Source organism: Oncorhynchus mykiss, unplaced genomic scaffold (assembly GCF_013265735.2).
Source record: "Oncorhynchus mykiss isolate Arlee unplaced genomic scaffold, USDA_OmykA_1.1 un_scaffold_251, whole genome shotgun sequence".
In the NCBI taxonomy this organism is placed as follows: Eukaryota; Metazoa; Chordata; class Actinopteri; order Salmoniformes; family Salmonidae; genus Oncorhynchus; species Oncorhynchus mykiss.
Genome location: NW_023493710.1, coordinates 218,932 through 246,775, shown reverse-complemented (window position 1 = coordinate 246,775; position 27,844 = coordinate 218,932). Strand labels below are relative to the sequence as shown.

General features: G+C 49.4%; 1 protein-coding gene across 1 annotated transcript; it reads right to left on the bottom strand.

Annotated features, from left to right (window-relative positions):
* Positions 1-282: 282 nt before the first annotated feature.
* On the bottom strand, positions 283-26,881 carry LOC110519301 (N6-adenosine-methyltransferase non-catalytic subunit). The gene is made up of 12 exons (XM_036973469.1): positions 26,656-26,881; positions 20,498-20,586; positions 20,173-20,260; positions 19,857-19,934; positions 19,323-19,410; positions 18,997-19,087; positions 17,474-17,615; positions 15,225-15,317; positions 5,676-5,792; positions 5,077-5,287; positions 1,436-1,528; positions 283-791 (listed from the first exon to the last, which is right to left on the bottom strand). The coding sequence occupies exons 1-12, from the start codon at positions 26,719-26,721 to the stop codon at positions 580-582; spliced, it is 1,368 nt and encodes a 455-aa protein (XP_036829364.1). The 5' UTR covers positions 26,722-26,881; the 3' UTR covers positions 283-579.
* Positions 26,882-27,844: the final 963 nt, after the last annotated feature.

The window sequence follows — 27,844 nt, the reverse complement described above, 5'->3', positions numbered from 1 at the left end:
AGATTAAACCCACTCCAGACATATCAGTGGTTCTGGTAGATTAAACCCACTCCAGACATATCAGTGGTTCTGATGATGTTCTGGTAGATTAAACCCACTCCAGACATATCAGTGGTTCTGGTAGATTAAACCCACTCCAGACATATCAGTGGTTCTGATGATGTTCTGGTAGATTAAACCCACTCCAGACATATCAGTGGTTCTGGTAGATTAAACCCACTCCAGACATATCAGTGGTTCTGATGATGTTCTGGTAGATTAAACCCACTCCAGACATATCAGTGGTTCTGATGTTTTATTAGAAGGTAAAAAAAAACAACATTCATAAAAACATGTCTATTATTAATCTAAGGATCAGAAGACTATTTTACAACCATCTAGATAGGTGTGTGTGAGAGAGGTTGGTGGTGTGTGTGTGTGTGTGAGAGAGACTGGAGAGGTGTGTAAATCCCCTCGTGGATTTAAAAGGACCGGACAGGTGCACCAACCAATCACGAGGAGAGAAGGAGTGGACACTTCTGGAAGAGGGTACAGAATATGAGTGTCCGACCACCTCTCAGTATAATCTGTCTGCCCGTCCTAGCGAGGTGGGAACCCGCGGTGTGGACCCCCCCGCCCTCTGAACCCTCCCCTGTCCCCTCTAAAGGACCTGTTCCTCTCCCGGCCCCTGTCCCCCCCCCGGCCGGCATTAGGACCCCCCCGCCCTCCACGGGATGACCCCCCTCCACGGTCTGACTTCAGCTTGGAGGGAGGTGACTTGGGTCGCAGACGTTCTATCTCCTCCGTACAGCCTGGAGGACACATCAAGAGGAGAGAACAGAGGGATTAGACCAGAGAAGAAGAGATGGAGGAGAGAGAGGAGAGAACAGAGGGATTAGACCAGAGAAGAAGAGATGGAGGAGAGAGAGGAGAGAACAGAGGGATTAGACCAGAGAAGAAGAGATGGAGGAGAGAGAGGAGAGAACAGAGGGATTAGACCAGAGAAGAAGAGATGGAGGAGAGAGAGAGGAGAGAGAGATGGAGGAGGGAGAAGAGAGATGAGATGGAGGAGAGAGAGAGGAGAGAGAGATGAGATGGAAGAGAGGAGAGAGAGATGGAGGAGAGGGAGAAGAGAGATGAGATGGAGGCGAGAGAGGAGATGGAGGAGAGAGAGAAGATGGAGGAGAGAGAAGAGATGGAGGAGAGGGAGAGAGAGAAGAGATGGAGGAGAGGAGAGAGATGAAGGAGAGGGAGAAGAGAGATGAAGGAGAGGGAGAGGAGAGAGAGATAAGAGATGGAGGAGAGATTAGATGGAGGAGAGAGAGGAGGAAGAGATGAGAAGAGATGGAGGAGAGGAGAGAGAGAACAGACAAGACAGATTGAGGTGTGTGTGTGTATGTGTGTGTGTGTGTGTGTGTGTGTGTGTGTGTGTGTGTGTGTGTGATTAAGGACCTACCTGAGAGGTGAGACTGTGTGATTGAGAAGTGGGAGGAGTAAGACTCTGAGTTGAAGTTACTGTTGGTCAGAGTAGGACCTACTGTCAACCACCCTGAAGAGAGAGAGAGAGAGGAGAAGATAGATAGAGAGGGGAGGAGATAGGGGAGAGAGGAGAGGAGGGAGAGAGAGGGGGAGAGAGGAGAGAGAGGGGGAGAGAGGGGGAGAGAGGAGAGAGAGGGGGAGAGAGGGGGAGAGAGGAGGGAGAGAGAGGGGGGGGGGGGCGAAAGAGGGGAGAGAGAGAGAGAGAGAGAGAGAGAGATACATTTAACCTAAATAAATGGACCACAACCTGAACAAATCTAGAAGGCTACAATCATCCTCCAGTCCTCTATCTGAATCAGGGTTAATTTTTTTCTCCTCTGAAATCATGGAGGATTCCTGATTTCCTGCCGATTCCCTCTCAATTCAGAGGATTCCTGATTTCCTGCCGATTCAGAGGATTCCTGATTTCCTGCCGATTCCCTCTCAATTCAGAGGATTCCTGATTTCCTGCCGATTCCCTCTCAATTCAGAGGATTCCTGATTTCCTGCCGATTCAGAGGATTCCTGATTTCCTCTCGATTCAGAGGATTCCTGATTCCCTCTCAATTCAGAGGATTCCTGATTTCCTGCCGATTCAGAGGATTCCTGATTCCCTCTCAATTCAGAGGATTCCTGATTTCCTGCCGATTCAGAGGATTCCTGATTTTCTCTCGATTCAGAGTATTCCTGATTCCCTCTCGATTCAGAGGATTCCTGATTTCCTCTCGATTCCGCGTGTGTGTGATCCAGGAGAGAACGACTCTCCCGTTGAAGACACGCTAGTTCAAAGCCGACCGTGGTACTGCAGGCATTGTTAGCAAGAAAACAGGATCCCCCAATTATAAGTGAATGAAAAAAATGTCAATCTTCATGGTGAACTAAATAAAATAAAGATTTGAAGACAATCATGACTTCTAACAACACCACGTGTATGTCTTTGCACCGATTACTTTTTAAAATGCACACAGAAGGAGTTGTAATGACATGCTGCAGTACCCCGGTCAGCCTTCAACTAGAGTTAATCAACGAGAGGGGGCAGCACTGAGCTAGCCTGCAGTACCCCGGTCAGCCTTCAACTAGAGTTAATCAACGAGAGGGGGCAGCACTGAGCTAGCCTGCAGTACCCCGGTCAGCCTTCAACAAGAGTTAGTCAACGAGAGGGGGCAGCACTGAGCTAGTCAACGAGAGGGGGCAGCACTGAGCTAGTCAACGAGAGGGGGCAGCACTGAGCTAGCCTGCAGTACCCCGGTCAGCCTTCAACTAGAGTTAATCAACGAGAGGGGGCAGCACTGAGCTAGTCAACGAGAGGGGGCAGCACTGAGTTAGTCAACGAGAGGGGGCAGCACTGAGCTAGCCTGCAGTACCCCAGTCAGCCTTCAACTAGAGTTAATCAACGAGAGGGGGCAGCACTGAGCTAGCCTGCAGTACCCTGGTCAGCCTTCAACTAGAGTTGAAGAGAGGGGGCAGCACTGAGCTAGTCAACGAGAGGGGGCAGCACTGAGCTAGTCAACGAGAGGGGGGCAGCACTGAGCTAGTCAACGAGAGGGGGGCAGCACTGAGCTAGTCAACGAGAGGGGGCAGCAATGAGCTAGTCTGCAGTACCCCAGTCAGCCTTCAACTAGAGATAGTCAACGAGAGGGGGCAGCACTGAGCTAGTCAACGAGAGGGGGCAGCACTGAGCTAGCCTGCAGTACCCCAGTCAGCCTTCAACTAGAGTTAATCAACGAGAGGGGGCAGCACTGAGCTAGTCAACGAGAGGGGGCAGCACTGAGTTAGTCAACGAGAGGGGGCAGCACTGAGCTAGCCTGCAGTACCCCAGTCAGCCTTCAACTAGAGTTAATCAACGAGAGGGGGCAGCACTGAGCTAGTCAAAGAGAGGGGGCAGCACTGAGTTAGTCAACGAGAGGGGGCAGCACTGAGCTAGCCTGCAGTACCCCAGTCAGCCTTCAACTAGAGTTAATCAACGAGAGGGGGCAGCACTGAGCTAGCCTGCAGTACCCCGGTCAGCCTTCAACTAGAGTTAGTCAACGAGAGGGGGCAGCACTGAGCTAGTCAACGAGAGGGGGCAGCACTGAGCTAGTCAACGAGAGGGGGGCAGCACTGAGCTAGTCAACGAGAGGGGGGCAGCACTGAGCTAGTCAACGAGAGGGGGCAGCAATGAGCTAGTCTGCAGTACCCCAGTCAGCCTTCAACTAGAGATAGTCAACGAGAGGGGGCAGCACTGAGCTAGTCAACGAGAGGGGGCAGCACTGAGCTAGTCAACGAGAGTGGGCAGCACTGAGCTAGTCAACGAGAGGGGGCAGCACTGAGCTAGCCTGCAGTACCCCAGTCAGCTTTCAACTAGAGTTAGTCAACGAGAGGGGGCAGCACTGAGCTAGCCTGCAGTACCCCAGTCAGCCTTCAACTAGAGTTAGTCAACGAGAGGGGGCAGCACTGAGCTAGTCAACGAGAGGGGGCAGCACTGAGCTAGTCAACGAGAGGGGGCAGCACTGAGCTAGTCAACGAAAGGGGGCATCACTGAGCTAGTCAACGAGAGGGGGCAGCACTGAGCTAGCCTGCAGTACCCCAGGCAGCCTTCAACTAGAGTTAGTCAATGAGAGGGGGCAGCACTGAGCTAGTCAACGAGAGGGGGCAGCACTGAGCCAGTCAACGAGAGTGGGCAGCACTGAGCTAGTCAACGAGAGGGGGCAGCACTGAGCTAGTCAACGAGAGGGGGCAGCACTGAGCTAGCCTGCAGTACCCCGGTCAGCTTTCAACTAGAGTTAGTCAACGAGAGGGGGCAGCACTGAGCTAGTCAACGAGAGGGGGCAGCACTGAGCTAGCCTGCAGTACCCCGGTCAGCTTTCAACTAGAGTTAATCAACGAGAGGGGGCAGCACTGGGCTAGCCTGCAGTACCCCGGTCAGCCTTCAACTAGAGTTAGTCAACGAGAGGGGGCAGCACTGAGTTAGTCAACGAGAGGGGGCAGCACTGAGCTAGTCAACGAGAGGGGGCAGCACTGAGCTAGTCAACGAGAGGGGGCAGCACTGAGCTAGTCAACGAGAGGTGGCAGCACTGAGCTAGTCAACGAGAGGGGGCAGCACTGAGCTAGTCAACGAGAGGGGGCAGCACTGAGCTAGTCAACGAGAGGGGGCAGCACTGAGCTAGTCAACGAGAGGGGGCAGCACTGAGCTAGTCAACGAGAGGGGGCAGCACTGAGCTAGTCAACGAGAGGGGGCAGCACTGAGCTAGTCCGCAGCGTCACTTCCTGGAGTGGGTGGAACTGCTCGTGTCTCCATGAGACGCCATCTTATCTGGCTTCAGTGTGCTATTGAGTCTTCACATAGGAATGAATGATGTCACCTGGTCTGATGACCTACCTGGTCTGATGACCCACCTGGTCTAATGACCCACCTGGTCTGAGGACCCACCTGGTCTGATGACCCACCTGGTCTGATGACCCACCTGGTCTGTTGACCCACCTGGTCTGAGGACCCACCTGGTCTGATGCCCCACCTGGTCTGTTGACCCACCTGGTCTGATGCCCCACCTGGTCTGATGCCCCACCTGGTCTGAGGACCCACCTGGTCTGTTGACCCACCTGGTCTGATGGTAGAGTCTCGTCCAAACAGGTGTAGTCTTCGTCTCCCCAGACAGAAGTGTTCTATAATATGAAATATCTCCACTGGCTTCTCCACGTTCCCGATCTCAGGCTCCTCGGTAATAATCAGGTCGATATCCACGTTGGCGTGGATGAAATCCCCATCTGTCGACCTCCGGACTGTTCCCTTAATACCCATTAGACAGTGTTCCTAGGGGGGGGGGGAGAGAGGGAGGGAGGAGAGTGGAGAGGGGGAGGGAGGGGGAAGGGGGGAAGTAAGAAGGGGAGAAATCATGGTACATTTTTGTAAATTGTGCATGAGACTGTTTGTGTGTTGGTGTCGCTGGTGTGTGTCATGGTGTGTGTGTCATGGTGTGTGTGTGTGTCATGGTGTGTGTGTGTCATGGTGTGTGTGTGTGTGTGTCATGGTGTGTGTGTCATGGTGTGTGTGTGTGTGTGTGTCATGGTGTGTGTGTGTCATGGTGTGTGTGTGTCATGGTGTGTGTGTGTCATGGTGTGTGTGTGTGTGTGTCATGGTGTGTGTGTCATGGTGTGTGTGTGTGTGTCATGGTGTGTGTGTGTGTCATGGTGTGTGTTACCTTGGTTCTCTGAAACACAGCTTTAGGGTCGAGGGTTTTGGTCTTTCCAGGGTTGTTCTTGTTGGTTTTGATCCAACAGATATCCTCACAACGCCTGAAACCCCACTTTCTCAGACACTGTGGAGGAGGGAGAGGGGGGAGGAGGGAGAGGAGGGGGAGAGGGGGATAGGAGGGAGGGAGAGAGAAGAGAGAGGGAAGAGAGGAGGCATGGAGGCATGTTTTTAAATGATTCCATTCTCCCCAGGTCCTTCTCTCGGTGTATAATACCATTCTCCCCAGGTCCCTCTCTCTGTGTATAATACCATTCTCCCCAGGTCCCTCTCTCTGTGTATAATACCATTCTCCCCAGGTCCCCCTCTCTGTGTATAATACCATTCTCCCCAGGTCCCTCTCTCTGTGTATAATACCATTCTCCCCAGGTCCCCCTCTCTGTGTATAATACCATTCTCCCCAGGTCCCCCTCTCTGTGTATAATACCATTCTCCCCAGGTCCCCCTCTCTGTGTATAATACCATTCTCCACAGGTCCAGTCCCTCTCTCTGTGTATAATACCATTCTCCCCAGGTCCAGTCCCTCTCTCTGTGTATAATACCATTCTCCCCAGGTCCCTCTCTCTGTGTATAATACCATTCTCCCCAGGTCCAGTCCCTCTCTCTGTGTATAATACCATTCTCCCCAGGTCCAGTCCCTCTCTCTGTGTATAATACCATTCTCCCCAGGTCCCCCTCTCTGTGTATAATACCATTCTCCCCAGGTCCCCCTCTCTGTGTATAATACCATTCTCCCCAGGTCCCCCTCTCTGTGTATAATACCATTCTCCCCAGGTCCCCCTCTCTGTGTATAATACCATTCTCCCCAGGTCCCCCTCTCTGTGTATAATACCATTCTCCCCAGGTCCAGTCCCTCTCTCTGTGTATAATACCATTCTCCCCAGGTCCCTCTCTCTGTGTATAATACCATTCTCCCCAGGTCCCTCTCTGTGTATAATACCATTCTCCACAGGTCCAGTCCCTCTCTCTGTGTATAATACCATTCTCCCCAGGTCCCCCTCTCTGTGTATAATACCATTCTCCCCAGGTCCCCCTCTCTGTGTATAATACCATTCTCCACAGGTCCAGTCCCTCTCTCTGTGTATAATACCATTCTCCCCAGGTCCAGTCCCTCTCTCTGTGTATAATACCATTCTCCCCAGGTCCCTCTCTCTGTGTATAATACCATTCTCCCCAGGTCCAGTCCCTCTCTCTGTGTATAATACCATTCTCCCCAGGTCCCTCTCTCTGTGTATAAAACCATTCTCCCCAGGTCCCTCTCTCTGTGTATAATACCATTCTCCCCAGGTCCAGTCCCTCTCTCTGTGTATAATACAATTCTCCACAGGTCCAGTCCCTCTCTCTGTGTATAATACCATTCTCCACAGGTCCCTCTCTCTGTGTATAATACCATTCTCCCCAGGTCCCTCTCTCTGTGTATAATACAATTCTCCCCAGGTCCCTCTCTCTGTGTATAATACCATTCTCCCCAGGTCCAGTCCCTCTCTCTGTGTATAATACCATTCTCCCCAGGTCCAGTCCCTCTCTCTGTGTATAATACCATTCTCCCCAGGTCCCTCTCTCTGTGTATAATACCATTCTCCCCAGGTCCCTCTCTCTGTGTATAATACCATTCTCCCCAGGTCCAGTCCCTCTCTGTGTATAATACCATTCTCCCCAGGTCCCTCTCTCTGTGTATAATACCATTCTCACCAGGTCCAGTCCCTCTCTCTGTGTATAATACCATTCTCCCCAGGTCCAGTCCCTCTCTGTGTATAATACCATTCTCCCCAGGTCCCTCTCTCTGTGTATAATACCATTCTCACCAGGTCCAGTCCCTCTCTGTGTTTAATACCATTCTCCCCAGGTCCAGTCCCTCTCTGTGTATAATACCATTCTCCCCAGGTCCCTCTCTCTGTGTATAATACCATTCTCCCCAGGTCCCTCTCTCTGTGTATAATACCATTCTCCCCAGGTCCCTCTCTCTGTGTATAATACCATTCTCCCCAGGTCCCTCTCTCTGTGTATAATACCATTCTCCCCAGGTCCCTCTCTCTATGTGTATAATACCATTCTCCCCAGGTCCAGTCCCTCTCTGTGTATAATACCATTCTCCCCAGGTCCAGTCCCTCTCTGTGTATAATACCATTCTCCCCAGGTCCCCCTCTCTGTGTATAATACCATTCTCCCCAGGTCCCTCTCTCTGTATATAATAACATTCTCCCCAGGTCCAGTCCCTCTCTGTGTATAATACCATTCTCCCCAGGTCCAGGCCCTCTCTGTGTATAATACCATTCTCCCCAGGTCCCTCTCTCTGTGTATAATACCATTCTCCCCAGGTCCCTCTCTCTGTGTATAATACCATTCTCCCCAGGTCCAGTCCCTCTCTGTGTATAATACCATTCTCCCCAGGTCCAGTCCCTCTCTGTGTATAATACCATTCTCCCCAGGTCCCCCTCTCTGTGTATAATACCATTCTCCCCAGGTCCCTCTCTCTGTATATAATAACATTCTCCCCAGGTCCAGTCCCTCTCTGTGTATAATACCATTCTCCCCAGGTCCAGGCCCTCTGTGTATAATACCATTCTCCCCAGGTCCAGTCCCTCTCTCTGTGTATAATACCATTCTCCCCAGGTCCAGTCCCTCTCTCTGTGTATAATACCATTCTCCCCAGGTCCCTCTCTCTCTGTGTATAATACCATTCTCCCCAGGTCCCTCTCTCTGTGTATAATACCATTCTCCCCAGGTCCCTCTCTCTGTGTATAATACCATTCTCCCCAGGTCCAGTCCCTCTCTCTGTGTATAATACCATTCTCCACAGGTCCAGTCCCTCTCTCTGTGTATAATACCATTCTCCCCAGGTCCCTCTCTCTGTGTATAATACCATTCTCCCCAGGTCCCTCTCTCTGTGTATAATACCATTCTCCCCAGGTCCCTCTCTCTGTGTATAATACCATTCTCCCCAGGTCCCTCTCTGTGTATAATACCATTCTCCACAGGTCCAGTCCCTCTCTCTGTGTATAATACCATTCTCCCCAGGTCCCCCTCTCTGTGTATAATACCATTCTCCCCAGGTCCCCCTCTCTGTGTATAATACCATTCTCCACAGGTCCAGTCCCTCTCTCTGTGTATAATACCATTCTCCCCAGGTCCAGTCCCTCTCTCTGTGTATAATACCATTCTCCCCAGGTCCCTCTCTCTGTGTATAATACCATTCTCCCCAGGTCCAGTCCCTCTCTCTGTGTATAATACCATTCTCCCCAGGTCCCTCTCTCTGTGTATAAAACCATTCTCCCCAGGTCCCTCTCTCTGTGTATAATACCATTCTCCCCAGGTCCAGTCCCTCTCTCTGTGTATAATACAATTCTCCACAGGTCCAGTCCCTCTCTCTGTGTATAATACCATTCTCCACAGGTCCCTCTCTCTGTGTATAATACCATTCTCCCCAGGTCCCTCTCTCTGTGTATAATACAATTCTCCCCAGGTCCCTCTCTCTGTGTATAATACCATTCTCCCCAGGTCCAGTCCCTCTCTCTGTGTATAATACCATTCTCCCCAGGTCCAGTCCCTCTCTCTGTGTATAATACCATTCTCCCCAGGTCCCTCTCTCTGTGTATAATACCATTCTCCCCAGGTCCCTCTCTCTGTGTATAATACCATTCTCCCCAGGTCCAGTCCCTCTCTGTGTATAATACCATTCTCCCCAGGTCCCTCTCTCTGTGTATAATACCATTCTCACCAGGTCCAGTCCCTCTCTCTGTGTATAATACCATTCTCCCCAGGTCCAGTCCCTCTCTGTGTATAATACCATTCTCCCCAGGTCCCTCTCTCTGTGTATAATACCATTCTCACCAGGTCCAGTCCCTCTCTGTGTATAATACCATTCTCCCCAGGTCCAGTCCCTCTCTGTGTATAATACCATTCTCCCCAGGTCCCTCTCTCTGTGTATAATACCATTCTCCCCAGGTCCCTCTCTCTGTGTATAATACCATTCTCCCCAGGTCCCTCTCTCTGTGTATAATACCATTCTCCCCAGGTCCCTCTCTCTGTGTATAATACCATTCTCCCCAGGTCCCTCTCTCTATGTGTATAATACCATTCTCCCCAGGTCCAGTCCCTCTCTGTGTATAATACCATTCTCCCCAGGTCCAGTCCCTCTCTGTGTATAATACCATTCTCCCCAGGTCCCCCTCTCTGTGTATAATACCATTCTCCCCAGGTCCCTCTCTCTGTATATAATAACATTCTCCCCAGGTCCAGTCCCTCTCTGTGTATAATACCATTCTCCCCAGGTCCAGGCCCTCTCTGTGTATAATACCATTCTCCCCAGGTCCCTCTCTCTGTGTATAATACCATTCTCCCCAGGTCCCTCTCTCTGTGTATAATACCATTCTCCCCAGGTCCAGTCCCTCTCTGTGTATAATACCATTCTCCCCAGGTCCAGTCCCTCTCTGTGTATAATACCATTCTCCCCAGGTCCCCCTCTCTGTGTATAATACCATTCTCCCCAGGTCCCTCTCTCTGTATATAATAACATTCTCCCCAGGTCCAGTCCCTCTCTGTGTATAATACCATTCTCCCCAGGTCCAGGCCCTCTGTGTATAATACCATTCTCCCCAGGTCCAGTCCCTCTCTCTGTGTATAATACCATTCTCCCCAGGTCCAGTCCCTCTCTCTGTGTATAATACCATTCTCCCCAGGTCCCCCTCTCTGTGTATAATACCATTCTCCCCAGGTCCCCCTCTCTGTGTATAATACCATTCTCCCCAGGTCCCCCTCTCTGTGTATAATACCATTCTCCCCAGGTCCCCCTCTCTGTGTATAATACCATTCTCCCCAGGTCCCCCTCTCTGTGTATAATACCATTCTCCCCAGGTCCAGTCCCTCTCTCTGTGTATAATACCATTCTCCCCAGGTCCCTCTCTGTGTATAATACCATTCTCCCCAGGTCCAGTCCCTCTCTCTGTGTATAATACCATTCTCCCCAGGTCCCTCTCTCTGTGTATAATACCATTCTCCCCAGGTCCAGTCCCTCTCTCTGTGTATAATACCATTCTCCCCAGGTCCCCCTCTCTGTGTATAATACCATTCTCCACAGGTCCAGTCCCTCTCTCTGTGTATAATACCATTCTCCCCAGGTCCAGTCCCTCTCTCTGTGTATAATACCATTCTCCCCAGGTCCCTCTCTCTGTGTATAATACCATTCTCCCCAGGTCCAGTCCCTCTCTCTGTGTATAATACCATTCTCCCCAGGTCCCTCTCTCTGTGTATAAAACCATTCTCCCCAGGTCCCTCTCTCTGTGTATAATACCATTCTCCCCAGGTCCAGTCCCTCTCTCTGTGTATAATACAATTCTCCACAGGTCCAGTCCCTCTCTCTGTGTATAATACCATTCTCCACAGGTCCCTCTCTCTGTGTATAATACCATTCTCCCCAGGTCCCTCTCTCTGTGTATAATACAATTCTCCCCAGGTCCCTCTCTCTGTGTATAATACCATTCTCCCCAGGTCCAGTCCCTCTCTCTGTGTATAATACCATTCTCCCCAGGTCCAGTCCCTCTCTCTGTGTATAATACCATTCTCCCCAGGTCCCTCTCTCTGTGTATAATACCATTCTCCCCAGGTCCCTCTCTCTGTGTATAATACCATTCTCCCCAGGTCCAGTCCCTCTCTGTGTATAATACCATTCTCCCCAGGTCCCTCTCTCTGTGTATAATACCATTCTCACCAGGTCCAGTCCCTCTCTCTGTGTATAATACCATTCTCCCCAGGTCCAGTCCCTCTCTGTGTATAATACCATTCTCCCCAGGTCCCTCTCTCTGTGTATAATACCATTCTCACCAGGTCCAGTCCCTCTCTGTGTATAATACCATTCTCCCCAGGTCCAGTCCCTCTCTGTGTATAATACCATTCTCCCCAGGTCCCTCTCTCTGTGTATAATACCATTCTCCCCAGGTCCCTCTCTCTGTGTATAATACCATTCTCCCCAGGTCCCTCTCTCTGTGTATAATACCATTCTCCCCAGGTCCCTCTCTCTGTGTATAATACCATTCTCCCCAGGTCCCTCTCTCTATGTGTATAATACCATTCTCCCCAGGTCCAGTCCCTCTCTGTGTATAATACCATTCTCCCCAGGTCCAGTCCCTCTCTGTGTATAATACCATTCTCCCCAGGTCCCCCTCTCTGTGTATAATACCATTCTCCCCAGGTCCCTCTCTCTGTATATAATAACATTCTCCCCAGGTCCAGTCCCTCTCTGTGTATAATACCATTCTCCCCAGGTCCAGGCCCTCTCTGTGTATAATACCATTCTCCCCAGGTCCCTCTCTCTGTGTATAATACCATTCTCCCCAGGTCCCTCTCTCTGTGTATAATACCATTCTCCCCAGGTCCAGTCCCTCTCTGTGTATAATACCATTCTCCCCAGGTCCAGTCCCTCTCTGTGTATAATACCATTCTCCCCAGGTCCCCCTCTCTGTGTATAATACCATTCTCCCCAGGTCCCTCTCTCTGTATATAATAACATTCTCCCCAGGTCCAGTCCCTCTCTGTGTATAATACCATTCTCCCCAGGTCCAGGCCCTCTGTGTATAATACCATTCTCCCCAGGTCCAGTCCCTCTCTCTGTGTATAATACCATTCTCCCCAGGTCCAGTCCCTCTCTCTGTGTATAATACCATTCTCCCCAGGTCCCTCTCTCTCTGTGTATAATACCATTCTCCCCAGGTCCCTCTCTCTGTGTATAATACCATTCTCCCCAGGTCCCTCTCTCTGTGTATAATACCATTCTCCCCAGGTCCAGTCCCTCTCTCTGTGTATAATACCATTCTCCACAGGTCCAGTCCCTCTCTCTGTGTATAATACCATTCTCCCCAGGTCCCTCTCTCTGTGTATAATACCATTCTCCCCAGGTCCCTCTCTCTGTGTATAATACCATTCTCCCCAGGTCCCTCTCTCTGTGTATAATACCATTCTCCCCAGGTCCCTCTCTGTGTATAATACCATTCTCCACAGGTCCAGTCCCTCTCTCTGTGTATAATACCATTCTCCCCAGGTCCCCCTCTCTGTGTATAATACCATTCTCCCCAGGTCCCCCTCTCTGTGTATAATACCATTCTCCACAGGTCCAGTCCCTCTCTCTGTGTATAATACCATTCTCCCCAGGTCCAGTCCCTCTCTCTGTGTATAATACCATTCTCCCCAGGTCCCTCTCTCTGTGTATAATACCATTCTCCCCAGGTCCAGTCCCTCTCTCTGTGTATAATACCATTCTCCCCAGGTCCCTCTCTCTGTGTATAAAACCATTCTCCCCAGGTCCCTCTCTCTGTGTATAATACCATTCTCCCCAGGTCCAGTCCCTCTCTCTGTGTATAATACAATTCTCCACAGGTCCAGTCCCTCTCTCTGTGTATAATACCATTCTCCACAGGTCCCTCTCTCTGTGTATAATACCATTCTCCCCAGGTCCCTCTCTCTGTGTATAATACAATTCTCCCCAGGTCCCTCTCTCTGTGTATAATACCATTCTCCCCAGGTCCAGTCCCTCTCTCTGTGTATAATACCATTCTCCCCAGGTCCAGTCCCTCTCTCTGTGTATAATACCATTCTCCCCAGGTCCCTCTCTCTGTGTATAATACCATTCTCCCCAGGTCCCTCTCTCTGTGTATAATACCATTCTCCCCAGGTCCAGTCCCTCTCTGTGTATAATACCATTCTCCCCAGGTCCCTCTCTCTGTGTATAATACCATTCTCACCAGGTCCAGTCCCTCTCTCTGTGTATAATACCATTCTCCCCAGGTCCAGTCCCTCTCTGTGTATAATACCATTCTCCCCAGGTCCCTCTCTCTGTGTATAATACCATTCTCACCAGGTCCAGTCCCTCTCTGTGTATAATACCATTCTCCCCAGGTCCAGTCCCTCTCTGTGTATAATACCATTCTCCCCAGGTCCCTCTCTCTGTGTATAATACCATTCTCCCCAGGTCCCTCTCTCTGTGTATAATACCATTCTCCCCAGGTCCCTCTCTCTGTGTATAATACCATTCTCCCCAGGTCCCTCTCTCTGTGTATAATACCATTCTCCCCAGGTCCCTCTCTCTATGTGTATAATACCATTCTCCCCAGGTCCAGTCCCTCTCTGTGTATAATACCATTCTCCCCAGGTCCAGTCCCTCTCTGTGTATAATACCATTCTCCCCAGGTCCCCCTCTCTGTGTATAATACCATTCTCCCCAGGTCCCTCTCTCTGTATATAATAACATTCTCCCCAGGTCCAGTCCCTCTCTGTGTATAATACCATTCTCCCCAGGTCCAGGCCCTCTCTGTGTATAATACCATTCTCCCCAGGTCCCTCTCTCTGTGTATAATACCATTCTCCCCAGGTCCCTCTCTCTGTGTATAATACCATTCTCCCCAGGTCCAGTCCCTCTCTGTGTATAATACCATTCTCCCCAGGTCCAGTCCCTCTCTGTGTATAATACCATTCTCCCCAGGTCCCCCTCTCTGTGTATAATACCATTCTCCCCAGGTCCCTCTCTCTGTATATAATAACATTCTCCCCAGGTCCAGTCCCTCTCTGTGTATAATACCATTCTCCCCAGGTCCAGGCCCTCTGTGTATAATACCATTCTCCCCAGGTCCAGTCCCTCTCTCTGTGTATAATACCATTCTCCCCAGGTCCAGTCCCTCTCTCTGTGTATAATACCATTCTCCCCAGGTCCCTCTCTCTCTGTGTATAATACCATTCTCCCCAGGTCCCTCTCTCTGTGTATAATACCATTCTCCCCAGGTCCCTCTCTCTGTGTATAATACCATTCTCCCCAGGTCCAGTCCCTCTCTCTGTGTATAATACCATTCTCCACAGGTCCAGTCCCTCTCTCTGTGTATAATACCATTCTCCCCAGGTCCCTCTCTCTGTGTATAATACCATTCTCCCCAGGTCCAGTCCCTCTCTCTGTGTATAATACCATTCTCCACAGGTCCAGTCCCTCTCTCTGTGTATAATACCATTCTCCCCAGGTCCCTCTCTCTGTGTATAATACCATTCTCCCCAGGTCCAGTCCCTCTCTCTGTGTATAATACCATTCTCCCCAGGTCCCTCTCTGTGTATAATACCATTCTCCCCAGGTCCAGTCCCTCTCTCTGTGTATAATACCATTCTCCCCAGGTCCCTCTCTCTGTGTATAATACCATTCTCCCCAGGTCCAGTCCCTCTCTCTGTGTATAATACCATTCTCCCCAGGTCCCTCTCTCTGTGTATAATACCATTCTCCCCAGGTCCCTCTCTGTGTATAATACCATTCTCCCCAGGTCCAGTCCCTCTCTCTGTGTATAATACCATTCTCCCCAGGTCCAGTCCCTCTCTGTGTATAATACCATTCTCCCCAGGTCCCTCTCTGTGTATAATACCATTCTCCCCAGGTCCAGTCCCTCTCTCTGTGTATAATACCATTCTCCCCAGGTCCAGTCCCTCTCTGTGTATAATACCATTCTCCCCAGGTCCTTCTCTCTGTGTATAATACCATTCTCCCCAGGTCCAGTCCCTCTCCTGATCCACACCAGAGAAAGACAAAGGAACGCAGGGCTGATATCTCCTCTATCTCCAGCTTCATAATCTAGAGGGAGAGAAGAAGAGGGAGAGAGAGGAGGGGGAGGGGAGAGAGAGGAGGGGGAGGAGAGAAGGAGAATGGAGGAGAGAAGGAGAAGGGAGGAGAGAAGGGGGAGAGAAGAGGGGGGAGGGGGAGAGAAGGGGGAGAGAAGAGGGGGGAGGAGAAGAGAAGAGAGAGAAGGGGGAGAGAAGGGGGAGGAGAGAAGGGAGGAAAGAAGAGGGGGGAGGAGAGAAGGGAGGAGAGAAGAGGGGGGAGGAGGAGAGAAGAGAGAGAAGGGGGAGAGAAGGGGGAGGAGAGAAGGAGAAGGGAGGAGAGAAGAGGGGGGAGAGAAGATGGGGGAGGAGGAGAGAAGAGAGAGAAGGGGGAGAGAAGGGGGAGGAGAGAAGGGAGGAGAGAAGAGGGGGGAGAGATGAGAGAAATCAACAGAAAGCTTAATTTATTAAACAATGCTTCTATTAAATATCTTCATTATTATAAATTCACCTTCATTACATAGTACCCCCCCCCCCCAGTAACTCACATCCTCCCAGGTCCAGTACCCCCCCCCCCCCCCCCCAGTAACTCACATCGTCCCAGGTCCAGTAGTACCCCCCCCAGTAACTCACATCCTCCCATAGTACCCCCCCCCCCCAGTAACTCACATCCTCCCAGGTCCAGTACCCCCCCCCCCAGTAACTCACATCGTCCCAGGTCCAGTACCCCCCCCCCCAGTAACTCACATCGTCCCAGGTCCAGTAGTACCCCCCCCAGTAACTCACATCCTCCCATAGTACCCCCCCCCCCCCCCCAGTAACTCACATCGTCCCAGTTCCAGTAGCGTTCTGTGTGGGGTATTCCTGACTCTCTGTAGTACCCCCCCCCCCAGTAACTGACATCGTCCCAGGTCCAGTACCCTCCCCCCCAGTAACTCACATCGCCCAGGTCCAGTACCCCCCCAGTAACTCACATCGTCCCAGTTCCAGTAGCGTTCTGTGTGGGGTATTCCTGACTCTCTGTAGTACCCCCCCCCCCCCCCCAGTAACTCACATCGTCCCGGGTCCAGTACCCCCCCCCCCCCCCCCCCCAGTAACTCACATCGTCCCAGGTCCAGTACCCCCCCCCCCCCCAGTAACTCACATCGCCCAGGTCCAGTACCCCCCCAGTAACTCACATCGTCCCAGTTCCAGTAGCGTTCTGTGTGGGGTATTCCTGACTCTCTGTAGTACCCCCCCCCCCCCCCCAGTAACTCACATCGTCCCAGGTCCAGTACCCCCCCCAGTAACTCACATCGTCCCAGGTCCAGTAGTACCCCCCCCTCAGTAACTCACATCGTCCCAGGTCCAGTAGTACCCCCCCCTCAGTAACTCACATCGTCCCAGGTCCAGTACCCCCCCCAGTAACTCACATCGTCCCAGGTCCAGTACCCCCCCAGTAACTCACATCGTCCCAGTTCCAGTAGCGTTCTGTGTGGGGTATTCCTGACTCTCTGTAGTACCCCCCCCCCCCAGTAACTCACATCGTCCCAGTTCCAGTAGCGTTCTGTGTGGGGTATTCCTGACTCTCTGTAGTACCCCCCCCCCCCCAGTAACTCACATCGTCCCAGGTCCAGTACCCCCCCCAGCAACTCACATCGTCCCAGGTCCAGTAGTACCCCCCCCCTCAGTAACTCACATCATCCCAGTTCCAGTACCCCCCCCTCAGTAACTCACATCGTCCCAGGTCCAGTACCCCCCCCCCCCCCCCCCCCCATTAACTCACATCGTCCCAGGTCCAGTCCCCCCCCCCCCCCCCCCCCCCATTAACTCACATCGTCCCAGGTCCAGTCCCCCCCCCCCCCCCCCCCCCCCCCCCCCCCAGTAACTCACATCGTCCCAGGTCCAGTACCCCCCCCAGCAACTCACATCGTCCCAGGTCCAGTAGTACCCCCCCCCTCAGTAACTCACATCATCCCAGTTCCAGTACCCCCCCCTCAGTAACTCACATCGTCCCAGGTCCAGTACCCCCCCCCCCCCCCCCCATTAACTCACATCGTCCCAGGTCCAGTTCCCCCCCCCCCCCCCCCCCAGTAACTCACATCGTCCCAGGTCCAGTAACCCCCCCCCAGTAACTCACATCGTCCCAGGTCCAGTACCCCCCCAGTAACTCACATCGTCCCAGGTCCAGTGCCCCCCCCAGTAACTCACATCGTCCCAGTTCCAGTAGCGTTCTGTGTGGGGTATTCCTGACTCTCTGTAGTACTCCTCTAGCGGGGGCTCCAGCAGGATCACATCAAACTTAGTCTTCAGATCACGCAGGTCAAAGTGCTCTGGGTCGGCCTGCAGATACCTACATTAACACGCAAGTCATTTAGCAGACGGCTCCTATCCAGAGTCACTACAGTAGGGAGTCATTTAACAGACTCTCTTATCCAGAGCCACTACAGTAGGGAGTCATTTAACAGACTCTCCTACCAGGGAGTCATTTAACAGACTCTCTTATCCAGAGCCACTACAGTAGGGAGTCATTTAACAGACTCTCCTATCAGGGAGTCATTTAACAGACTCTCTTATCCAGAGCCACTACAGTAGGGAGTCATTTAACAGACTCTCCTATCAGGGAGTCATTTAACAGACGCTACTATCAGGGAGTCATTTAACAGACTCTCCTATCAGGGAGTCATTTAACAGACTCTCTTATCCAGAGCCACTACAGTAGGGAGTCATTTAACAGACTCTCCTATCAGGGAGTCATTTAACAGACGCTACTATCAGGGAGTCATTTAACAGACTCTCCTATCAGGGAGTCATTTAACAGACTCTCCTATCAGGGAGTCATTTAACAGACTCTCCTATCAGGGAGTCATTTAACAGACTCTCCTATCCAGAGTCATTTAACATACTCTCCTATCCAGAGTCATTTAACAGACTCTCCTATCAGGGAGTCATTTAACAGATTCTCCTATCCAGAGTCATTTAACACTCTCCTATCCAGAGTCATTTTTAATAACTGGGACCTACATGGGGGGGTTAAATGACTGGGACCTACATGGGAGGGGGGGGGGGGGGGGTAAATGACTGGGACCTACATTGGAGGGGGGGTGTCAAATGACTGGGACCTACATGGGGGGGTAAATGACTGGGACCTACATGGGGGGGGGGGTGTCAAATGACTGGGACCTACATGGGGGGGTAAATGACTGGGACCTACATGGGAGGGGGGGGGGTTAAATGACTGGGACCTACATGGGGGGGAGATAAATGACTGGGACCTATATGGGGGGGTTAAATGACTGGGACCTACATGGGGGGGGGGGGGGGGGGGGGTTAAATGACTGGGACCTACATGGGGTGGGAGATAAATTACTGGGACCTACATGGGGGGGGGTTAAAAGACTGGGCCCTACATGGGGGGGGGGGTTAATGACTGGGACCTACATGGGGGGGGTTAAATGACTGGGACCTACATGGGGGGGGGGGGGGGGTTAAATGACTGGGATCTACATGGGGGGGGGGGGGTAAATGACTGGGACCTACATGGGGGGGGGGGGGGGTAAATGACTGGGACCTACATGGGAGGGGGTTAAATGACAGGGACCTACATGGGGGGGGGGGGGTAAATGACTGGGACCTACATGGGGGGGTTAAATGACTGGGACCTACATGGGGGGGGGGGGGGGGGGGTTAAATGGCTGGGACCTACATGGGGGGGGTAAATGACTGGGACCTACATGGGGGGGGTGTTGGTGGTTGAGATCAGTTCATCCTTCAGTCTGATTAGCTCTCTGAGTTTAGGATACTCTTCAAACCGGTCTGCCAGACCTGAAACACATAGATTACAAACACAGATTACACACACAGACACAGATTACACACACACACACACAGATTACACACACACACACAGGTGGTGGCACACACACAGACAACACACACACACAGATTACACACAAACACAGATTACACGCACACACAGATTACACACAGATTAGACACACAGACACAGATTACACACACAGATTACATACAGACACAGATTACACACAGAAACACTGACCGACGTCTCTGATGAAGTTCTGTGGTCGGTGTCCGGTGTCGACAAAGTGTTGACAGTAATCATTATGGGGGTTCAGACTCTGGGTACCCTGATACAGACAGACAGACAGTTAACCTATAACAACAGTGTTGACAGTAGTCATTATGGGAGTTCAGACTCTGGGTACCCTGATACAGACAGACAGACAGTTAACCTATAACAACAGTGTTGACAGTAATCATTATGGGAGTTCAGACTCTGGGTACCCTGATACAGACAGACAGACAGACAGTTAACCTATAACAACAGTGTTGACAGTAATCATTATGGGAGTTCAGACTCTGGGTACCCTGATACAGACAGACAGACAGTTAACCTATAACAACAGTGTTGACATGTATGTGGTGTGTAGTGAGAGGTGTGTGTGCGTGTGTGTGTGTGTGTGTGTGTGTGAGGTGTGTGTGTGTGTGTGTAAATGTGGTGTGTGTGTATGTGTGTAAATGTGGTGTGTGTGTGTGTGTGTGTATTTGTGTAAATGTGGTGTGTGTGTGTTACCTTCAGGAAGGTGGTAGAGTCCTTGTAGACCTCTTCATAAGGGTTGCTCTCATCTGGCGGCTGCATCTCCAACTCCTCCTACACACACACACACACACACACACGCGCACACGCACACGCACACAACAAACACATACAATGAAACAGAAACGTTCCTCTCCGTGACCCAGTCTATCACAGAGACGTTCCTCTCAGTGACAAAGTCTATCACAGAGACGTTCCTCTCAGTGATCCAGTCTATCACAGAGACGTTCCTCTCAGTGATCCAGTCTTTCTCACAGAGACGTTCCTCTCAGTGATGTGTGTGTGTTCCTACCTTCTGCTCCTCAACGTCCTCCTCTGTGTCCTCTCCCTCCACCTGAGGCTTCCTCTTGGAGCTCGGCCCGGCAGCATCGAACGATGCCCTACACGTACACAATTTATGGAATAGTTAAACCAAGTGATTGGGCTGGGCTGGAACAAAAATGTGCGCACCCCTGGGGTCCCCAAGGAATTGAGAAACACTCAATGATTGCTGGAAGTGTGTGTGTATACCTGTGACAGTAGTCTGTGTGTGTGTATACCTGTGACAGTAGTCTGTGTGTGTGTATACCTGTAACAGCAGTCTGTGTGTGTGTTTGTGTGTGTGTGTGTGTGTGTACCTGTATGTCTCTCTGGTCTCCTCAATCTCCTTCAGTTCGTCTTTGCTGTTCAGAACGGCGCCTATACTGTCAGCACTCTCTGCTCCCAACTAGGGGAGGAACGGACCAGTTAGTTAGGGGAGGAACGGCGCCTATACTGTCCCCACTCTCTGCTCCCAACTAGGGGAGGAACGGACCAGTTAGTTAGGGGAGGAACGGCGCCTATACTGTCCCCACTCTCTGCTCCCAACTAGGGGAGGAACGGACCAGTTAGTTAGGGGAGGAACGGCGCCTATACTGTCCCCACTCTCTGCTCCCAACTAGGGGAGGAACGGACCAGTTAGTTAGGGGAGGAACGGCGCCTATACTGTCCCCACTCTCTGCTCCCAACTAGGGGAGGAACGGACCAGTTAGTTAGGGGAGGAACGGCGCCTATACTGTCCCCACTCTCTGCTCCCAACTAGGGGAGGAACGGACCAGTTAGTTAGGGGAGGAACGGCGCCTATACTGTCCCCACTCTCTGCTCCCAACTAGGGGAGGAACGGACCAGTTAGTTAGGGGAGGAACGGACAAGTTAGTTAACTAGTAATGTTAGCTAGGACAGGAACAGACAAGTTAGTTAACTAGTAATGTTAGCTAGGACAGGAACGGACAAGTTAGTTAACTAGTAATGTTAGCTAGGACAGGAACGAACAAGTTAGTTAACTAGTAATGTTAGCTAGGACAGGAACGAACAAGTTAGTTAACTAGTAATGTTAGCTAGGACAGAAACTAACAAGTTAGTTAACTAGTAATGTTAGCTAGGACAGGAACGAACAAGTTAGTTAACCAGTAATGTTAGCTAGGACAGGAACGAACAAGTTAGTTAACTAGTAATGTTAGCTGGGACAGGAACGAACAAGTTAGTTAACTAGTAACGTTAGCTAGGACAGGAACGAACAAGTTAGCTTTTAGCTAACATTACTAGTTAACTATCAATCTTTGCTCCCAACTAGGAGAGGACCAGACAAGTTAGTTAGCTAGGACAGGAACGAACAAGTTAGTTAACTAGTAATGTTAGCTAAAAGCTATCACTCTTTGCTCCCAACTAAGAGAGGACCAGACAAGTTAGTTAACTAGTAATGTTAGCTAAAAGCTATCACTCTTTGCTCCCAACTAAGAGAGGACCAGACAAGTTAGTTAACTAGTAAAGTTAGCTAAAAGCTATCACTCTTTGCTCCCAACTAGGAGAGGACCAGACAAGTTAGTTAACTAGTAATGTTAGCTAAAAGCTATCCCTCTTTGCTCCCAACTAGGAGAGGACCAGACAAGTTAGTTAACTAGTAATGTTAGCTAAAAGCTATCACTCTTTGCTCCCAACTAAGAGAGGACCAGACAAGTTAGTTAACTAGTAAAGTTAGCTAAAAGCTATCACTCTTTGCTCCCAACTAGGAGAGGACCAGACAAGTTAGTTAACTAGTAATGTTAGCTAAAAGCTATCCCTCTTTGCTCCCAACTAGGAGAGGACCAGACAAGTTAGTTAACTAGTAATGTTAGCTAAAAGCTATCACTCTTTGCTCCCAACTAAGAGAGGACCAGACAAGTTAGTTAACTAGTAATGTTAGCTAAAAGCTATCACTCTTTGCTCCCAACTAGGAGAGGACCAGACAAGTTAGTTAACTAGTAATGTTAGCTAAAAGCTATCCCTCTTTGCTCCCAACTAGGAGAGGACCAGACAAGTTAGTTAACTAGTAATGTTAGCTAAAAGCTATCACTCTTTGCTCCCAACTAGGAGAGGACCAGACAAGTTGGTTAACTAGTAATGTTAGCTAAAAGCTATCACTCTTTGCTCCCAACTAGGAGAGGACCAGACAAGTTAGTTAACTAGTAATGTTAGCTAAAAGCTATCACTCTTTGCTCCCAACTAAGAGAGGACCAGACAAGTTAGTTAACTAGTAATGTTAGCTAAAAGCTATCACTCTTTGCTCCCAACTAAGAGAGGACCAGACAAGTTAGTTAACTAGTAAAGTTAGCTAAAAGCTATCACTCTTTGCTCCCAACTAGGAGAGGACCAGACAAGTTAGTTAACTAGTAATGTTAGCTAAAAGCTATCCCTCTTTGCTCCCAACTAGGAGAGGACCAGACAAGTTAGTTAACTAGTAATGTTAGCTAAAAGCTATCACTCTTTGCTCCCAACTAAGAGAGGACCAGACAAGTTAGTTAACTAGTAAAGTTAGCTAAAAGCTATCACTCTTTGCTCCCAACTAGGAGAGGACCAGACAAGTTAGTTAACTAGTAATGTTAGCTAAAAGCTATCCCTCTTTGCTCCCAACTAGGAGAGGACCAGACAAGTTAGTTAACTAGTAATGTTAGCTAAAAGCTATCACTCTTTGCTCCCAACTAAGAGAGGACCAGACAAGTTAGTTAACTAGTAATGTTAGCTAAAAGCTATCACTCTTTGCTCCCAACTAGGAGAGGACCAGACAAGTTAGTTAACTAGTAATGTTAGCTAAAAGCTATCCCTCTTTGCTCCCAACTAGGAGAGGACCAGACAAGTTAGTTAACTAGTAATGTTAGCTAAAAGCTATCACTCTTTGCTCCCAACTAGGAGAGGACCAGACAAGTTGGTTAACTAGTAATGTTAGCTAAAAGCTATCACTCTTTGCTCCCAACTAGGAGAGGACCAGACAAGTTAGTTAACTAGTAATGTTAGCTAAAAGCTATCACTCTTTGCTCCCAACTAGGAGAGGACCAGACAAGTTAGTTAACTAGTAATGTTAGCTAAAAGCTATCACTCTTTGCTCCCAACTTGGAGAGGACCAGACAAGTTAGTTAACTAGTAATGTTAGCTAAAAGTTATCACTCTTTGCTCCCAACTAGGAGAGGACCCGACAAGTTAGTTAACTAGTAATGTTAGCTAAAAGCTATCACTCTTTGCTCCCAACTAGGAGAGGACCAGACAAGTTAGTTAACTAGTAATGTTAGCTAAAAGCTATCCCTCTTTGCTCCCAACTAGGAGAGGACCAGACAAGTTAGTTAACTAGTAATGTTAGCTAAAAGCTATCACTCTTTGCTCCCAACTAGGAGAGGACCAGACAAGTTAGTTAACTAGTAATGTTAGCTAAAAGCTGTCACTCTTTGCTCCCAACTAGGAGAGGACCAGACAAGTTAGTTAGATACGAAGATTAGCTACAAGCTGAACCAGTATCTGTGCGGAATGTAAAAATAAAACCCTCAGACTAATACTCCCATTCACCAGCTCTGGAAGCGTTATGTCAAAATACATGAGTTGATTCACCAAAATAAATGAGTTGATTCACCAAAATATGGAGATTTGCTCTGACCTTTATTTACTCCAGTTATAGCCGGTATGTACCTCCAAAACAGGGCTAAATAAATGAGCTGGAGTAAACTCCCAACCTGCATGGCAGTAATGAGGTAAACATGAGGTGCCAACTAGAATGTATTGAGTTGTAGTAAACTCCCAACCTGCAAGGCAGTAATGAGGTAAACATGAGGTGCCAACTAGAATGTATTGAGCTGTAGTAAACTTCCAACCTGCACTGAGATGCAGTGCCTTAGACCACTGCGCCATTTGGGAGCAATCTAAAAAATAATCCTGTTTGGCACCTCATGGAAACAGTGTAATCTGGGCTCCCGAATGGTGCAGTGGTCTAAGACACTGCATCTCAGTGCAAGAGGCATCACTGCAGTACCTGGTTTGAATCCAGGCTGCATCACATCTGGCCGTGATTGGGAGTCCCGTAAGGCGGCATCACATCTGGCCGTGATTGGGAGTCCCGTAGGGCGGCATCACATCTGGCCGTGATTGGGAGTCCCGTAGGGCGGCGCGCAAAGCATATACGCAACAACTTCAATGATTTTTACTGAGTTAGTTCATATAAGGATATCAATCAATTGAAATAAATTCCTTAGGCCCTAATCTATGGATGTCACATGACTGGGCAGGGGCACAGCCATGGGTGGGCCTGGGAGGGCATAGGCCCACCCACTGGGGAGCCAGGTCCAGCCAATCAGAATGTTTTTTTTTCCCACAAAAGGGCTTTATCACAGCCAGAAATACTCCTCAGTTTCATCAGCTGTCCAGGTGGCTCAGGTCTCAGATGATCCTGCAGGTGAAGAAGCCGGACGTGGAGGTCCTGGGTTGGCATGGTTACACGTGATCTGCGGTTGTGATGCCGGTTGGACGTATTGCCAAATTCTTTAAAACGACATTGGAGGCGGCTTATTGTAGAGAAATTAACATTAAATTCTCTGGCTACAGCTCTGGTGAACATTCCTGCAGTCAGAATACCAATTGCACACTCCCTCAACTTGAGACATCTGTGCATTTTGTGGCTTTTTATTGTCCCCAGCACAAGGTGCACCTGTGTAACGATCATGCTGTTTAATCAGGTTCTTGATATGCCACACCTTTCAGATGGATGGATTCTCTTGGTAAAGGAGAAACACTCACTAACAGGGATGTTGACAAATTAGAGCACAAAAGTTGAGCGAAATATGCTGTATGTGCTTATAGATCATTTCAGGTTATGAAACTTTACATGTTGCATTTCTATTTTTGTTTAGTGTACATACACACCGGCATAACGGGAGTAAATGAAGACAGTTGTTCAGCGACACTCCATATTTGGTATGAACGGTTGCAGAGCTGGTTAATAATGGGATTTTGAATCTTTCTGGGCGTTAGAGACGCCTAATGCACAGAGATAATGGTTCATCTAGAAGCGATTCGTCTCTTAGCTACAATCATATGTTAGAGACGCCTCTAATGCACAGAGATAATGGTTCATCTAGAAGCCATCCGTCTCTTAGCTACAATCATATGTTAGAGACGCCTCTAATGCACAGAGATAATGGTTCATCTAGAAGCGATCCGTCTCTTAGCTACAATCATATGTTAGAGACGCCTCTAATGCACAGAGATAATGGTTCATCTAGAAGCCATCCGTCTCTTAGCTACAATCATATGTTAGAGACGCCTCTAATGCACAGAGATAATGGTTCATCTAGAAGCCATCCGTCTCTTAGCTACGATCATATGTTAGAGACGCCTCTAATGCACAGAGATAATGGTTCATCTAGAAGCCATCCGTCTCTTAGCTACGATCATATGTTAGAGACGCCTCTAATGCACAGAGATAATGGTTCATCTAGAAGCCATCCGTCTCTTAGCTACGATCATATGTTAGAGACGCCTCTAATGCACAGAGATAATGGTTCATCTAGAAGCCATCCGTCTCTTAGCTACGATCATACGTTAGAGACGCCTCTAATGCACAGAGATAATGGTTCATCTAGAAGCCTCTAATGCACAGAGATAATGGTTCATCTAGAAACCATCCGTCTCTTAGCTACGATCATACGCACAAAATGCTCTGACGTCATAACAGCAACTAATGTCTAGGACGAACAATAGCTAGCTAACGTAACTATTATGAGTTGATAAAAGATACTTGGTCAACTATCATGCGTTGGTTAACTAATATACGTTTAGCTTTTTCCACTCAACTCAATCAAGGTCAATTGGCATCACTTCACTGCCACAAAATAGCTAAATAACAATAATATGTACAGTAACTACGATTGTTAACTAACAAGTTAATAGCTAACTAGAGGCTCACTTTAGACGATGTGCTAGGTAAATGACATGTTAAGTCATGCTAATAGCTAACGTTACCTGTTGACCTAATCCTATTCAGTTAAAAACACCGTAGCATAACGTTAACTGTTTACATTAGCTACAAATGTTAGTCAACTCACAAGGTATGGTAGTTATGTAGCTAGATACATAGATGTCTCTTCCCTCAGGCTAAAGGCTTTAGTGGCCAGCATGTAACCTCCCCTTATCTCACCTCATTCTACTCACATTGTATATAGACTTGTTTTTCTACTGTATTATTGACTGTATGTTTATGTGTAACTCTGTGTTGTAGTATGTGTCGAACTGCTTTGCTTTATCTTGGGTCGGGGTTTCAGTTGTAAATGAGAACTTGTTCTCAACTGGCCGACCTGGTTAAATAAAGGTGTTCTCAACTGGCCGACCTGGTTAAATAAAGGTGTTCTCAACTGGCCGACCTGGTTAAATAAAGGTGGAATAAATCAATAAAATCAAAAACAAGAAGACAACGCATGTTAGCTCCCCAGCTAGTTTAACTAGCTTAGCTACAGCTAGCTACCTGTTGAGCTAGAAGCTGGCGTCGCAGCTTCTGCTTTTCCCGTATCTCCTGTAGGCGACTATTCATTTCTTTATCGGTGATTAGTTTAATAAAGTATTTCGTTAGTTACACAAAAAAAATAGTTTAAAACTTGTTTTTTTTCTTGCTGCGGTTTCGGAGGTCGAAAGCTTTTTTACTCGAAAACAATGAACGTTAGTCGAGTTGTGATGACGTTCATCCGGTTCGAATGCTGCGCATGTGATTTGCGTCACAGTTCGTCGCGTTTCTGTCTTTCTGCTGGTGCAATAGAGTAGATGCGACCACACGGTGGTGATGTTGTATCGCGTTATTCCACCGTGAATAAACTGAACAATGATCATCAGAAAGGCCGTTTGTCACCAATTCTCTCTACTTCCACCCAAAGTGTGCTGGAAGAGGGGCGTTAACTTCCTCTAGCTAGCCCATGCCTCTACCAACCTATAGCTTTCAGATGTTGCTGTAGAGAGCAGTGAAGGTGTAGACTTCAGGAGGAAAGAGAGATTATTGTGTTTCAGTAGCAGGGCTGTTCCAGTAGCAGGGTCGTTCCACCAATTCCAGTAGCAGGGTCGTTCCAGTAGCAGGGTCGTTCCAGTAGCAGGGTCGTTCCAGTAGCAGGGCCGTTCCAGTAGCAGGGTTGTTCCAGTAGCAGGGTCGTTCCAGTAGCTGGGTCGTTCCAGTAGCAGGGTCGTTCCAGTAGCAGGGCCGTTCCAGTAGCAGGGTCGTTCCAGTAGCAGGGTCGTTCCAGTAGCAGGGTCGTTCCAGTAGCAGGGCTGTTCCAGTAGCAGGGTCGTTCCACCAATTCCAGTAGCAGGGTTGTTCCAGTAGCAGGGCTGTTCCAGTAGCAGGGTCGTTCCACCAATTACAGTAGCAGGGTCGTTCCAGTAGCAGGGTCGTTCCAGTAGCAGGGTCGTTCCAGTAGCAGGGCCGTTCCAGTAGCAGGGTCGTTCCACCAATTCCAGTAGCAGGGTCGTTCCAGAGGGTCATGTCACAATGCAGGCAGTGCACAGAGGGTCATGTCACAATGCAGACGGTGAACAGAGGGTCATGTCACAATGCAGGCGGTGCACAGAGGGTCATGTCACAATGCAGGCGGGGCACAGAGGGTCATGTCACAATGCAGACGGTGCACAGAGGGTCATGTCACAATGCAGACGGTGCACAGAGGGTCGTG

Excerpts from the sequence above, each read along its gene's own strand:
- LOC110519301 (XM_036973469.1), bottom strand. The coding sequence starts at position 26,721 with ATGAATAGTCGCCTACAGGAGATACGGGAAAAGCAGAAGCTGCGACGC. Across the intron at positions 19,411-19,856 it reads ACTCTACCACCTTCCTGAAG|GGTACCCAGAGTCTGAACCC; the intron begins GTAACACACACA and ends TGTCTGTATCAG. Across the intron at positions 792-1,435 it reads CACACAGTCTCACCTCTCAG|GCTGTACGGAGGAGATAGAA; the intron begins GTAGGTCCTTAA and ends TGTGTCCTCCAG.